Source organism: Coenobita brevimanus, chromosome 77, assembly GCF_032717465.1.
Source record: "Coenobita brevimanus isolate Jiangsu-jjx chromosome 77, ASM3271746v2, whole genome shotgun sequence".
Classification (NCBI taxonomy): domain Eukaryota; kingdom Metazoa; phylum Arthropoda; class Malacostraca; order Decapoda; family Coenobitidae; genus Coenobita; species Coenobita brevimanus.
Window position 1 is genome coordinate 19,723,861 of NC_137030.1, and position 16,017 is coordinate 19,739,877.

General features: G+C 42.0%; 1 protein-coding gene across 1 annotated transcript in view; it reads left to right on the plus strand.

Moving 5' to 3' along the window:
- Window positions 1-9,026: 9,026 nt before the first annotated feature.
- LOC145408508 (zwei Ig domain protein zig-8-like) overlaps window positions 9,027-16,017 on the plus strand; it is a 96,367-nt gene continuing 89,376 nt past the window's right edge. The window contains exons 1-2 of the mRNA XM_080279240.1: window positions 9,027-9,036; window positions 11,144-11,301. Coding sequence (XP_080135366.1) covers window positions 9,027-9,036; window positions 11,144-11,301 — 168 coding nt within the window. The remainder of the gene's footprint in view (window positions 9,037-11,143; window positions 11,302-16,017) is intronic.

Here is a 16,017-nt window from a genome sequence, read left to right on the forward strand (position 1 = left end):
CATAACAGGAAAGGCGTATTTTCATCACTGTCAAGTAATCTCTCGCTTCTTTTTTTTCCTTCCCTCCTTCCCCACCCCACGCCTCTTCCTTCTAGTTCTCTTTACTCATGTCTTCTTTCCATCCTGTCCGTTTCCTTTTCTATTTTTTCCCAATTTTTTCATCTTCTCTGTCCATCCCGTTCCCTTTTCTTTCCTTCCTTTTCTCTTTCCATCACATCTTCTTTCCCTTCTTTACTTTCCTCATCTCTCCCCATTCGCTCCTCTTCTCTTCCCCCATTGCTTCTTCTCATTCACCTCTAACTCGATTCATTTCTTCCCCTCCTTCCTGCCTTTCATGTGCTTTATCCCGCAACTCTTTTCGTCCTCCTGTTGCTCTAAATTCCTTTCGTCACATATAGGGCGAAGGGAATGAGAGAAAAAGGAAGGACGTGAAAGGATGGAAAAATAGACAGAAGGGAACGAAGTAGAGAGAAAGAGATATACTAGAACGTAAAAGAGAAATTAGAAAAGAGATGGAAAGAAGATGTGCTAAGAATGGAGAGAAACTCTGAAAAGGAATAGAATGATTAGGAAAAAAGGAGGAGGTAGAGAGAAGAGAGATGGGAAAGTGAAAAAAAAAAAGTACAAAGAATAGAGGAATGAAATAAACGAGAAAAGAGAAGAGGGACAGAGAGCACAGGAAGGTAAGCGATTGAAGATGAGAGGAGGTAGAGAAAAGAGGGATGAGGAAACTGATAAAAGGATCAGAGAGAGAGAGAGAGAGAGAGAGAGAGAGAGAGAGAGAGAGAGAGAGAGAGAGAGAGAGAGAGAGAGAGAGAGAGAGAGGCAGACAGACAGACAGACAAAGACAGAGACAGAGAGAAAGAGACCTGATGGAGATGCTGGCATTATTTGAGTTAGTGTGGGTTATGAGAGTGGCGTGATAATTGGCTTTCACACCTTTTCCGATGTCACTCGTCCTACTTCTGTGTTATACGTCCTGTTTTTGATGAAATAATTGGCTGAACATGTAACTAGAATTTTATAATGTTATCAGGCTTCTACACTTCATAGTCTTTGATGTTACTAAGCTTCTGCACTTCATGTCTTATGATGGTACTGTAGTCGCGGCGTGCGACTCTGAGGTTGTTGTTATCGTGCCCTGGCAACCTACTATTCAAAAGTGCGTCTGATTTCGTGTATGAGACGCATGTGATTCGTGTATAATATGTTCATGTATAATAATATTCTTATATAATATATTCGTGCATAATAATATAATTCGTTTATAATATAATACGAAATAGGACGCACCTTTGAATGGTAGGTTGCCAGGGTACGATAATGACAACCTCAGATTCGTGCGCCGCGACTATAGGTTTTTTTGCTTTATGTTCTTTGACGTTATCAGGCGTACGTGCTATATGTTTTATGATGCTACTAGGTTTCTCTACGTTTAATTCTTTGATGTTATCAGGTTTCTGTACTTTATATTCTTTGATGCTACTCGGCTTCTGTGCTTTATGCTCTTTGATGTTACTAGGCCTTTGTACCTTATGTTTTGCGATGATACTAGATTTTGTACTTTGTGTCCATCAATATTGTAAATTCTAAAAATTTTCATTGCTCTTGATGTACCAGATTACATTTGTATAGGTGTTGTATTTACCATTGTGTATGCTTGCCTAATGGAGCGGGTGACAGAAGAGAATATGGTGCACACAAAGTCGCCTGCTCGTTGAGGGTGGTAGGAAAGTTGTACAGTGGAGAATTGGCTGAGAGGGGGAAATCACTCATAGAAAGGTTGGTGAGTGAGGAGCAAGAGAGATTCAGTGAAGGAAGGGGATGCTTTGTTCCGATAATTCCACTCAGATGTATTATATATAAGTTTTCGAAAGATGTAGGGAGGGTCGGGGATGTGTAGATCAGTTATTTGCATTAAGATGTACGACAGAGATGTTCTAGCAAGGGGGAGATGGTTGTTTGAAGTATTTATGGATAATGAGAAAGTACTCGTGTATGATCGAATAAATCGGCGAGCGTTGTCACGAGTCGGCTCATGACATCAACTTTTGTGGGAAACCGCGAACTCTAGTGGAATCCCAGTGTTTATCGTTCAGTTTAACCGCTACGTATTCACCCGGTCGGGAGTGTTTTCAGAACAATTTTTCACTGTGTCATAAATGACCGTCTTTGTGTGAGACATTAGCAGTTCCACTGAGCGATTTATTATGGGCGTGTTTCGCTCATTCTAGCCGTTAGCAATGCAGCCACAACATTCGCCTCTTTCCCACGATTTGAAGTCAGTCAAGATTTGTGCTCCGTGGAAGCAGGTTGCGTGTGGCAATGTCCTTCCTCAGCAATGACACCCAGTTCCCGCCGCCGCCGTTGAATTCCAGAGGCTCAGCATGTGCAGTGTCCTTCCTCAGTAACGACACCCAGTCATCTGCTTTGTCCACTTTTCTGACCGCTATTTTCTTTTCGTTTTTTCCCAGGTTTAAGAGTTTAGCTTTTGAGTGAGCAAGTGAGTGTGATCTCCTTATTTTGAATTCATTTTGAAATGTAACGTAAATTTATTTTATTGTAATCAATAAATTTAACAGTTCTTTTTCTCAAGCTTAATGTAATGTAAACTCGTGTTTTATTTTCCATATTAAGCTTATTCTAGTTGCACCTCCCAGCTTGCATAAACGCTTTGCTATACATAACTGGTACTTAGGCTAGTCTTTTGTATTAAGCTTAAAATCTGTTGTGCAACCAGGAGTTAATGCATCAGCAAGAATCTGTTATCATTAATAGCATCAGTTATTGATTGTCAGGGGTGAAGTCACTTTCTCCAGAGGCTAACAGTACTAACAAACAGCAACTGTGAGGACTTAGTCTCTGCTGTGTACTGTTGAGAAAGTTTATAAATTCTTGTCCTTAGTGAATCGGTGAAGCAAGCTAGCATAAAGTAATCATTGCTTGATTTTCACAAGATAATTCATTGTCCTGCTCTCAGTATTATTGAAAATTATCCTTTAATATTGTATAATCTTTAAAATCCCCGTGACAGTTGGCGACCTCACCAGGATTAACTCCTAGCTCTAAAGCTATTCACGAAATAATACTCACTCATTCATACTTAGGTATTTATCATTAAAGTCTATAGGCACTACCTTACTGGTGATTATTGATTCATTTTTATTAATTTACATAATAGTTTTCACAGTCAGTTGTTTGTTTAATTTTCTTTCTTTACCAATTTAATTAGATAAAACTGGTCACCACTAACCTGTCCCTATATTCTTTATTCTCGATTATTGTCATCTTTCTCTGAAAAAATTGCAGTCAGTACTGAGTCGTTAGTTTACTTAGATTGAGTTAGCATCATGTCCACCAGTGTCTATGTACAGGAAGCCAATGATATGGGTCTTTCAGACCCAACTGAAATGAAGAATTATGTCCTTTCTCGGCTAAGTCATGAGCAGCAACGCGAGAGTGATGCTCATGAAGAGCATAGAATCCAACGCGAACACGAGTGAGAACAGCGCGAACACGAACAAAAACAACGCGTACTGGAGTTAGTACAAGAGCGAGAACAACGTGAATACGAGCATGAACAACGAAACAGAGAATGAGAACACGAACGTGCTGAGCGAGAAGCACGTGAAAAACATGAACTTGAAGTGCTGAAGCTCAAGCGAGATTCCTTGGCTTCAGACACATCTGGTGCAGCTGGCCCAAGCTCCACGAGCACTCTCCCTGCACATGTTATGGCGACCCCACACATCAAGCTTCCCCCATACAAGGAAGGCGAGCGAATCAAGCCATACATAGCTCGTTTTGAAGACATGGCTCAACTTTACCAGCTGGATGATGCAGCTAGGCGGCTTCAGTTTCTTAGCCTGTTTGAAGACCCAGCCCTCGATATTCTCCACAGAAATCGTGGAGACAATCTCATGTATGAGATGATGAAGGCCGCACTCGTCAAAGTATACGATCTCACAGTTGACGACACCAAGAGTCAGTTCATGAGGGAGCGTTTACAGGATAAAGAGACTGCCTTTCAGTTTCTTGACTGGCTTACTGCTTACTTAGATGAGTGGATGGAGAAAGATGAAACTCCTTCCACGCGTGAGGGGATAATTGGCTTTATGCTGCGCATGCAGCTAGAAAAGTCATGGCCTACTGAACTTATGGCTCAGCTTAAGATCTGCCAGGTAAGAGATGCCAGCCAAATTGTGAAGAAGGCTGACACATTCTTCACTGCATACAGGTATCAAACTCGCAAGCATCATATCTGGAACAGGAAAGCTGATAAATCTGGGAAACCGTCTCAGACTGAACCCCAGCAACAAGGCCATTCTCAGAATAATGGCCAAGGTCCAAAACCGCAGAGGAAGGACCAGGGGCAAAACACTCAGAAACCTGAGTGGAAGCGGTACAACAAGTACCCTAACCAGCACCAGTATCAGCCACGCAACCGACCGTCGGGACTGTCCTTTTCAGCACCAGCTCAAGTGAATAGGAGGCATGAGGTGAATGCAGCCTTCATTTCTCAGCAGCAGCACGGTGGTCACGTCCCTACCAGTATGGGTACTTCCCCACAGTTCTCTAGTCCCACAGCGACAGTGAACCCCCCTCCACTGATGGCCAATGCTCCATCTCCCCAGGCAGTGAGTACGATCCCTCAAGTATCTAATTCTCAGGGCACCATGTTTGCCACATCATTTATTCAGCAGCCTAATCAGTGGCTGGCTGCTTTCTCCACAGGCCCTCCCACAGGTGACAGTACCTTCCTTGTTCAGCCAGGGTTTGTGGGAGACATTCCTGTGAAGGTCCTGAGAGACAATGGGTCCTCAGGTTGCTCTGTCAGGCAGAGTCTTGTTCGGCCTGAGCAGTACACAGGTCGACAGATCCAAGCTAACCTTATTGATGGATCAGTGAGATTTTTTTTTTTTTTTTTTTGTGTCCGACTCTGGGCATAGGCTTCACAGCCTTCTATAAAGGCCCAGCAGTCCTCCTATATACCATACACCTCTACATGTCACCACTTCGGCATTAACACCCACTGTCCATATTGAATACATGCTAGGGCTGTCTCATACAGGACTGGTGTATTGGTATTAGCGATTGTTTCCTGAGGCATGTATCCAGGTGGCGTCTCCATTTTACACTGATACGACACTCGCAGTTGTCATGCCAGAACTTTATTTGACCTAATCATAGGCAATATTCTTGGTGCCAAGCATAGTTGTACCATAGATGACGCTACTCAGACTTCGGCTGCAGTAACACAAGCCATGGCTGAGGCTCCAGACTGTAACCCTGGTGACCATTGAATCGCCACAAGATCTGATGTGTAGCCAAGTTGTTGTTCAAGAACAACACTCTGACCCGACACTTGCTGCCGTGCGAAAGAAACAAAAGAGTAGAGTGATAAAGTATTCACAGAAAGGTCAAGCCAAGTTTCTTCCCAAACAAGGACGGCTGTACCGTGAGTCACGAACACCCGAGAGCGAGGTTCGATTGCAGTTTTTCGTTACCGCTAAGTACTGTCTAGCAGTGTTAGAATCGGGTCATTGTTCAGCCTCAGGAGGTCACATGGGCTAAAGGAAGACCCAGGGCTGTATCTGAGCTGACTTTTTCTGGCCAGGAATGGGACGAGAGATAGATAGTTTTGTGCGTTCCTGCAATGTGTGTCCATGTACCACTAATCAGGGACATGTCCTTCCTGTGCCATTTGAAACTACACCCGTAATCACTGAAGCAGTTGAAAGAGAGGGCAGTGGTAATGTGGGTGCAGACCCGATGTCTAGCCTGCTAACTGCTGACTAATACGGGCAACTGTTGTATGCTGGGTTCCATAAGATAGGCGTTCTCAGAGATTTGAGTAAACCAAGGACCAGCCCGGTTCCCAGTTAAAAGTGTAGACCTGATGTCTCACCTGTTGACCCCACAGGACACAGTATGTCCAGGGCCTGTACATACCTATGTATCGTAGGTTTAGGGGGGAAGTTTGAGAACTCCGCAGAGACAGTCCGAGGCTGTGTATGAATTACCTTGCGGAACGTCTCGAGCTATGGGCCTCTCTGAGGATTCCCAGAGAATGCACAATATCCACATTTTTTTTTTTAATGCGAGGAAGAAGGAACCAAAGGCCATGAGCCCGCAGTAACAGTTCCCTCCAAGAGAAAAACAAAATACAATAGAGAGCCAAATTCAAGATCCGATCATTTTGAGATGCCTGGACACACTGCGTTTGAAAGACTGGAGATCATAGGCAGCAGGAAATACTGACAGAGGGAGACAGTTCCAGAGTTGACCTGTTGCATACATGAAAGACTGGGAGTAATGGTTAACTCTTGCATTAGAGAGTTGGACAGAAAAGGGATGAGAGTTTACGCCAGACGGGTGCTATGCGCCCGTCGTAGAGGTGGAGGAATGCAAACAGACAGTTCAGAGGAGCAGTGACCATTAAAGTAGCGATAGAAAAGAGAATAAGATGCAACAGTGCGGTGAAGAGACAGAGGTTGAAGGGAGTCAGTAAAAGGAGGAGAGTTAATGAGACGAAAAGCCTTTGACTCCACCCTATTGAGAAGAGCTGTATGTGGGGAGCCTCCTCACACATGAGAGTTGTACTCCACACAGGGGCGGATAAAACACCTGTATATAGTCAACAATTGTGCAGGGGTAAAGAAAGAGCGGAGTCGACTTAGCACACCCAATCTCTTGGAAGCAGATTTTACAAGAGATGTAATATGATCTTTCCAAGATAAGTCCCGAGTAAATGAAACCCCAAGCATGTTCAGGGATGATGCAGGACTAAGCTGAATATTATTAAACATTAATGGGTATACCTGTGGAAGATTTTGTCGGGTTGATAGGTGTAAGAACTGAGTCTTAGATGCATTAAATACAACCATATTATTTTTACCCCAGTCAGAGATACGAGCCAAGTCAGCCATTAGGTGTGCCATAGCCTCATCCCTTGTTTGTTGAAGTAGCTGTTGAGATGGGTATTGTGGGAACTGAATGGAAAGGTGAAGGGTGGAGTCATCAGCGTATGAGTGGATAGGGTTAGATGTACAGCTTAGAAGATCATTGATGAATAAAAGGAAGAGAGTTGGTGATAGGACAGAGCCCTGAGGAACACCACTGTTGATAGATCTAGGAGAAGAATGATGGCCGTCTACAACAGCGGCTATAGAACGACCAGAAAAGAAGCCAGCGATGAAGGCACAGATAGAAGGATAGAAACCGTAGGAGGGCAGTTTGGAAATTAAAGATTTATGCCAGTCTCGATCGAAAGCCTTTGAGATGTCAAGTGCAATGGCAAAGCTTTCGCCAAAGTCCCGAAAGGAGGATGACCAGGAGTCTGAAAGGTAGGTGAGAAGATCGCCAGTGGAGCGTCCCTAACGGAACCCGTAATGACGATCAGAAAGACGATTGTGATAGGAAAGATGCCTTAAAATTTTTCTATTGAGAATTGACTCAAAAACTTTTGAAATACAGGACGTTAAAGCAATTGGACGATAGTTGGAGGGTTGGGAGTGGTCACCCTTCTTTGGGACTGGCTGAATGAGAGCAAACTTCCAGCAAGAAGGAAAGGTACAAGTTGACAGACAAAGGCGAAAGAGTTTGCCTAGGCAGGGTGTAAGCACAGAAGCACAGTTCTTGAGAACAACAGGAGGGACCCCATCAGGCCCATATGCCTTGTTAGTACTGAGGCCAGTGATGGCAGTAAAAACATCAGCTGAAGAAATTTTAATGTCAGCCATAAGGAAGTCAGAGGGGGGAAGTGATGGAGGAACAGCACCGGAATCGTCTAAGGTGGAATTGGAGGAGAAAGTCTGTGCGACGAGATCTGCTTTATCAGTAGAAGAAATAGCTACAGAACCATGAGAGTAGAAAAGAGGAGGGAAGGATGATGAGGTAAAGTTGTTAGAAAGGTTTTTGGCAAGGTGCCAGAAGGAGCGGGAAGAATTCGAGTTGGAGAGTTGAGAGCATGAGTGTTCACACCCACGGTGGGTGTTAAATTGTGACCTGCCCGAGATTGCGTAGGGATTCTCAGCTTCCTGTCATTAGTCGTAAGTGTAGTGTTAGGTTAACCAGTAAACTGCCCGTTCTAAGAAATTTGAGCAATTCAAGAACTGACACGTTTCCTGGTTAATAATGTTAGGTTAACTAGTAAACTATAAGGGTTCTGAGTGATTTGTGAATCCTAAGACTATGTTTCCTGGCTAATAATGACATAAGTACTGACTGCTAGGCAGAGAGAGAGAAATGACACTTTTGATGCTCCACCTTGATTCCTTTCACAGGCGCAGGTGGCGGGTGCAGCATTTTCATGCAGATCAGCTGGTCGTCCCTGTCGCATGCTGCCGCCCCTTCTCTTCTGCCTCGTTGTCATTATTTACTATAAATTTGCATTATGTAATTTTACACGTAGGTACAGTTACACCACAACTCTCACACCTACACCGCATATTACATACATTACGCTACATAACAATTAGTTGTTAATGTAAATGTAGCAAACTTTTAGCTCAGTTTGACCTGAGTACAGGATTTTTCACCGTCATCACAGAGTTTTTCCCTCAAGCTTGCTTCTATTAACGTAAATACGAGTTTTTTTTTTGCTCACTGGCGACTGTGGCTTTCTCCTGTTGCAGGATAGCACACACACACCACAGTGTGAATCTTGTGTGATTGAGTAGGATTTATATGTATGTATATTGGATTTTTTTTCCTGAGAAAAAATTTCACTTTTGATGGGGCGTAATGTCACGAGTTGGCTCGTGACATTAACTTTTGTGGGAAACCGCGAACTCTAGTGGAATCCCAGTGTTTATCATTCAGTTTAACTGCTATGTATTCACCCGGTCGGGAGTGTTTTCAGAACAATTTTTCACTGTGTCATAAATGATCATCTTTGTGCGAGACATTAGCACTTCCGCTGAGCAATTAATTATGGGTGTGTTTCGCTCATTCTAGCTGTTAGCAATGCGTCCACAACACTCGCCTCTTTCCCACGATTTGAAGTCAGTCAAGATCTGTGCACCATGGAAGCAGGTTGTGTGTGGCAGTGTCCTTCCTCAGCAACGACACCCAGTTCCCGCTGCCGCCGTTGAATTCCAGAGGCTCAGCATGTGCAGTGTCCTTTCTCATTAACGACACTCAGTCATCTGCTTTGTCCACTTTTCTGACCGCTATTTTCTTTTCGTTTTTTCCTAGGTTTAAGAGTTTAGCTTTTGAGTGAGTGAGTGAGTGTGATCCCTTATTTTGAATTCATTTTGAAATGTAATGTAAATTTATTTTATTGTAATCAATAAATTTAACAGTTCTTTTTCTCAAGCTTAATGTAATGTAAACTCGTGTTTCCATATTATGCTTATTCTAGTTGCACCTCCCAGCTTGCATAAACGCTTTGCTATTCATAACTGGTACTTAGGCCAGTCTTTTGTATTAAGCTTAAAATCCGTTGTGCAACCAGGAGTTAATGCATCAGCAAGAATCTGTTATCATTAATAGTATCAGTTTTTGATTGTCAGGGGTGAAGTCACTTTCTCCAGAGACTAACGGTACTAACAAAGAGCAACTGTGAGGACTTAGTCTCTGCTGTGTAATGTTGAGAAAGTTTATAAATTCTCGTCCTTAGAGAATCGGCGAAGCAAACCAGGATAAAGTAATCATTGCTTGATTTTCACAAGACAATTCATTGTCCTGCTCTCAGTATTATTGAAAATTATCCTTTAATATTGTATAATCTTTAAAAACCCCGTGACATGCATCTTCGGAGGTACGAAGGTGTATTATGGGGTACACGGTAGATCAGTGTAGTGTTTGGTTGTACTCCGGGTGAGTGGCAGACATTAGCCTCGTCATACCACCTCCCTGCCTATAGTGGGTATATAGGAAATATGGACATTACAGTCAGAGCACGGTGTTTCAGTATGACGGTAATATGTAGTGCATGTGAGATGTTAGTGCTTGATTGTACTCAGAGTCAGTAGGAGTTCCTAGCCTCACCGTATCACCTTCCAACATATAGTAGTTATATGGGAGTTAAGGACGAATTCAAAATATGGTGTTCTGGTTTGGTGTTAGTATGTAATGTGCGTGAGATGTTGGTGTTTGCCTGTGCTGAGGGGCAGTAGGAGTGTTCTGGTATGGTGTTAATATGACATGTTTGCAGAACTGGGCAACCACTGACCACTTCATTTTTTTAAAGATCTAGCTGTACCCTGGTCTGTGTGTGTGTGTGTGTGTGTGTGTGTGTGTGTGTAAACTTGCAAGCCATCCTTTTGATATAGAGTGGTAGGTGGGTGGGTGTTGTGGTTGGATGGGTTGGGTTTGTGGTGGGATGGGTGTGTGGGTTGATTTTGTGGTGAGGTGGCTGGTGGATGTGTGACTTCCTGGAGGACATGACAGGAGATGGACTTACTAAAAAACGTGTGTTTGTAGGTATATAGGCTGGTGGGTGAATGGATAGGGGAAAGTTTGGTGGGTGGCAAATACTTCCATGAGATAAATAGGTCCATCATAGGAATAAGCTCATGGGGGAAAAAATCATGGGAAAATGTGTTCTTGAGGAAAATGGAAGAACTGGAAACATTGATCTAATGAATAAAGAAAAGACCATGGAAGAATATTACTTCACGTGGAAATTTGGTGTTTTCCACACGTGAGAAAATATATCCACGGGGAAAAAGATTCAATGGGACAAATAGCTCCATGGGAAAGTATAGGTCATTAGATGGAAAATAGGCCCATGGGAAAAAATTCGTCCAAAGGGGAAAACAGCAGCATGGAGGAAACAGGTTCATGGAGAAAAATTTGACAGGTGGGAGATAATCCCTGGGAGTATAGTTGAGGAGAAGCTTGTGTGCTAGTTTTCTCTACACTAACTTCACCTTTTCATCCCAGCAGCTGTCTTGACTCCACGCCAAAATGCCTCATATTCAGCACAATAACCTCATTCTCTTTCTATTCAGATATCATATTCTGCCACTTAGTCTCTAATTCTCACCCTTATCTACTCTGTCCATCCCTCTTAACCTACACTCCCCTCTGTCTTAACTCTCCATCCCATTTTACGTCATATTCACTATACCAGCTTCATTTTATCGCCAGTACATCACTCTCTTCCTTACAAATCTCGCTTTCTCTTCTTCCACAGCCGTGGTGACGTGTACGCGCGGCGATGGTCTTATCCCACCATCGCCACTCGTCACAGAACAGCCGTACTTCGACTCCTCCATGCTGACCAACCAGACTGCGCATGTGGGCAGACAGGCAGAGCTTCATTGTAGGGTTCACTCAATCGGCAACAGAACGGTAATAGGAAATGAAATTATTATTTTTTTGTGTGTGTCTTATTCCGTTTTTTAGTTTAGTCTCTGATATTCTTTGTTCCTTTCTTCATTTTCAGTGGCAACTGAAAGGTAGGAGCAGCTGGAATTTCAACCTTTTATTTGTCTTTTTTTCCACTTTAGTGTCTGCCTCTCGCTGTTCTTGTCTTTATTTACCTACGCAACAGAACGGTATGAGGAACTGGAATTCTGCCTTTTTTTCTTTTTCCTTTTGTTTGTTTCCGTCTAATTTTGCCGTTTACTGAACATTAAAAGGAATTAGATTTTTTCTGGTCTTTTTTCTCGTATTTCTGTCTTGTTTCTGTTTTTATTTTCATCGGTAACAGAACGGTAAGAGGATATGGAATTTTGTCTTTCTTCTGAGTGTGTGTGTGTGTGTGTGTGTGTGTGTTCTTACCTACCTAATTGTTCTTACCTAATTGTATCTTTACAGGAATGAGTCAAGCTCGTACTGTCCCGTGCCTTAAACCATATTTATCGTACATATCCTTAAATTTGTGAATTGTTTTGGCACACACTATTTCATTCGGTAGTGCATCCCATTGATCAATTGCTCTGTTTGGGAAACTGAATTTCCTTACGTCTTTATCACCTCTCTTCTTATGCAGTTTTTTGCAGTGTCCTCTTGCTGATGCTTCTCCATATGTTAAGTAATCATTTATGTTTATTTTCTCCTTTCCGGATATGCATTTATATAGCATTATCATGTCACCTCTTTTCCTTCTCTCCTGTAGTGTTGGTAGATTCAGTTTATTTAGTCTTTCTTCGTAGCTTAGGTCCCTTAAGCTTGGTATCCATCTTGTAGCGGCCCTTTGAACTTTTTCAATCTCGTCTATGTGCTTTTTGAGATGAGAACTCCAGACTACTGATGCATATTCCAGGGTTGGTCTAATGAATGATGTTATTATTCTTCTTAGCATGTCTTCATTTACGTATGTGAATGCTATTCTCATATTTGCAAGCAGTGTATACATGTTCCGTACCTTCTCGCTGATGTGGTCAGCCGGAGATAGTCTGTTATTGATAATCACACCTAGGTCTTTCTCTCTTTCTGATGTGTTTAGGGATTTATTTCCTAACTTATAATCCCAATCAGGTCTTTTTCCACTTTTACCAAACTTGATTACATGACACTTGTCCACATTGAATTCCATTTGCCATGTACTACTCCATTCATGAAGTGTGTGTGTGTGTGTGTGTGTGTGTGTGTGTGTGTGTGAGTGTGTGTGTGTGTGTGTGTGTGTGTGTGTGTGTTCCTTTTTTTGCCTCTGCTTTTCCTTGTCCATTTCTTCATTTTCATTTGTCGGTCTCTTTATTTCTCTCTTTCCTGTAATTCTTGTCGTTAGTTCTCTATGTCTGTCTCACTGTTTATCTTTCTCTGTAAGGTGAACACTACTCTCAACAGAACTTTATTATTTATTTGTTTATATATTTATGTGACTTTGATTATCTTTGTCCGTCTCATTCCCTGTGTCAGTCGGTCTACCAGTCTCTGTCGTTATCTCTCACTGCGGATTGTTCGTTATTAGCAACGGAACGATGTGAGGACGTAGATTCTGTGTGTGTGTGTGTGTGTGTGTGTGTGTGTGTGTGTGTGTGTGTGTGTGTGTGTGTGTGTGTGTGTGTGTGTGTGTGTGTGTGTGTGTGTCCAGTTTCTCCCTGTTAATGTCTGTAAATATTTCTTCATGTTTTCAGTCAGTTGGGATTAATTTTCTTGTGGTTTTCTCTCTCTGTCACTTACACTGCCTCATCCACATGACCCGTAAAACAGAGGCGGATCTTGGTTTATTTGTGTGTGTCAGTGTCTGTTATCTTGAGAGAGAGAGAGAGAGAGAGAGAGAGAGAGAGAAAGAGAGAGAGAGATTTATAGAATCCTTTGCGTAAGAGCCAGCAGTTCTCTCCGTGCCACCCACCTTAAACATCTTCACATATCACCGAGTACGAGTATTACTTTACACCCAAAGCAGATCCTTTAATTGTCATAACACAGTCCACCGCAAGATTGGATGATACTTCATGACTGATATTGTATTAGATGGAAATAGGTCGTCATGTAGAAAGGCGAACGAAGCAGCCACCGATCCTTTCCTCAGCTACCTAGAATCGCGTGGCGGTAACAGGAATGGAAAATGAAAATAGTCAACTTGCTGAAGAGATGAAATACTGTATCCAAGTAGAGTATATCTATATCTATATCTATATCTACTGTATATCTATTTATCTATCTATCTATGTGTGTGTGTGTGTGTGTGTGTGTGTGTGTGTGTTTGATTACTAGTAATATGCAGTTACCATCGATGTCTGACGCGCTCTGATCCGTGCTAATATCACAGCCGTATAAATTCGTCTAACAATAGCAAAAACATAAAACTACGGTACGTCAGGAATAACCCAAATAATTCTATTTATCATTGTGCTTAAAGGTGTAATGCGGCTGAATATAGATAATGTCCTTGATGAACTCAGTAACAGACTTCACGGCTCATTTTTAAGAGAGATGCAATACCTCGGTGTAATATATATCATTTTCCTTCATTACAACCAGACCCAACCATCTTCCTTTTCATTTTTTGCTACTCCTCCCCTCCCCCTCCTTTTTTGTTTTGTTTCACCCTCTTATATATTGTATCTTCATTGTTTTATTTGGTAATTATTTCCTATTTTATATCTGAATTCACATTCCCTATACCTTCGATTTCCCACCAACCTTTTCCGAATCGCCAGCATGTTTATGTATTTTTACCAATTTTTTGCATCTCTGTCACTTTTCTGCGTGTTTCCACCACAATTAATTTTTTGTCACAGCTTTATTATGTGTTCACCATTTTTTAAGTGTCTCAGCCACTTTCTCCCGTCCATCATTTCTTATGTTTTCGCCTCTTCCTAGTTTTTTATTTTCCGTCTGTCTTGTTTCAGCCTCTTTTCTCGTGTGTCCACCGACTTATTATCGTGTATCAACCTTTACTTTTTCTCCATCCTTGTTTCATCATCCAGTGTCTCCAAATTTCAGGCCTCCATCTCCCTTTTGGATGTGGTATCGTCTCTTAGGGCTGCCCGGTGAGCCATTCATTCCCTAAGGATTTTCAGACTCAAGATGCTTCACTCCCGTAGACTTTAACAACGTCCCATCCCACATCTGTCTAGTATTTACGTGCTTGTCTTCAGCTAGTCTCCACTGTATTTTCAAACCCACAGTTTAGTTCAGGTGCCACAGAAGGCTCGTGTCACTCCCTTTTTACTTTCCTTTCATGCAAAAAATTCATCTCACAATGGACAGAAGTTCCCTGTTGAGCCATCTAAGCAAATCCCTTCATACTGGCGAGGGATTTTTCATTCTTTCAAGCTACACGCAGGCGATTGTACTTAATTAAGGAACGACTTCAATCAGCAAAAGGGTTAATGAAGACTCTAATCCTTCAAGTTAGAAGAGTTTCTCCTCTTTTATTCTACCTACTTGTACCTTCAAAGCAACTTTACTAAGGAAAAGCCTTTGGCAGTGAAGGAGTTAATAAGCTTTACCTACTCCTTCCACTCCTTCCAGTTAGATGAGTTTCTCTTAAGCTGAATACTATAATCTGCAGGGCAGCAAGTATAAGCTTACAAAAAAAAAAGGCCACCTGATTGAAGAGGTTTAGTGATCTCTAAAAATAGGTTTTACGCCAATCTGCTTTTAAAATTTTCTTTAAATATGCAACTCACATTATAAATGACTATATTTACTTCGTCACTATTTAATTTCAAGTTCGGAAGGCCTTCACTCGCTCTCCCAGCACTTTTTTTTTTTTTTTTTTCTTTCCTGCCTACAGCTTCCCTTCCATTTTTACCTACAACTTTGACATTTTACTTGACCAACCACAATTTAGGCTATTTTTTCATACCAAAATATTACATAAATCACCATACGGAAATATCTCATGTTTTAATATTTTACCCACAATTCAGATTAATGGTCAAAGATCCTGCCCCCATTTCCTTTCTGTACTTTCTACTCTACATCCCAAATATGCAGCCCTCTATCCCCACCTTATTACAAGCCAGCGAGCGAAGCGAGCAAGCATAGTGAGGCAAGGTTTCCGTTCAGCTGAGAAATAAGCGGCCCGACACGGCCTGGCCAGGACCGACACAACACGGCCCGACCGCAATGGTTTTCAGAAGCTAATAACTTTTCTACTATGTGAGATACAGAATAGATTCTTTCAGCAGGTAGTACATAGATTCAATTTATTTTGTTTTTAGCTATGTATATTTACTCATGAGACCAAAGAAACCCCTTGGAACTGCAGCATTCCAAGGAAATGGACAGAGGGCTTCAATTGACATGCTCCACTATGAAATCGAATTTAAAAAGATTCCTTGTTGTAACACTATGTTTTCTTGCATGAACTCTAACAGCTGAATATCGGATATTATGCCTATAATTTTACATGAACGTTTTGTGTTTATTTAGGGGATGAAATCAGCAAGGGTGGTCGCACCATAAGTTTTTTGGGTTTTATCATTCGATCAATAACCATGCGTTTACCAACACAGTTCGTTGACCCTGCAAGTCGGGAGCAGAGAACTAAACATTGTGTGTGTGTGTGTGTGTGTGTGTGTGTGTGTGTGTGTGTGTGTGTGTGATAAATGCTACGGCGCCTCTCTATATGCACATCCAGAGAGAAAACGTGGGAGGGAGAAAATG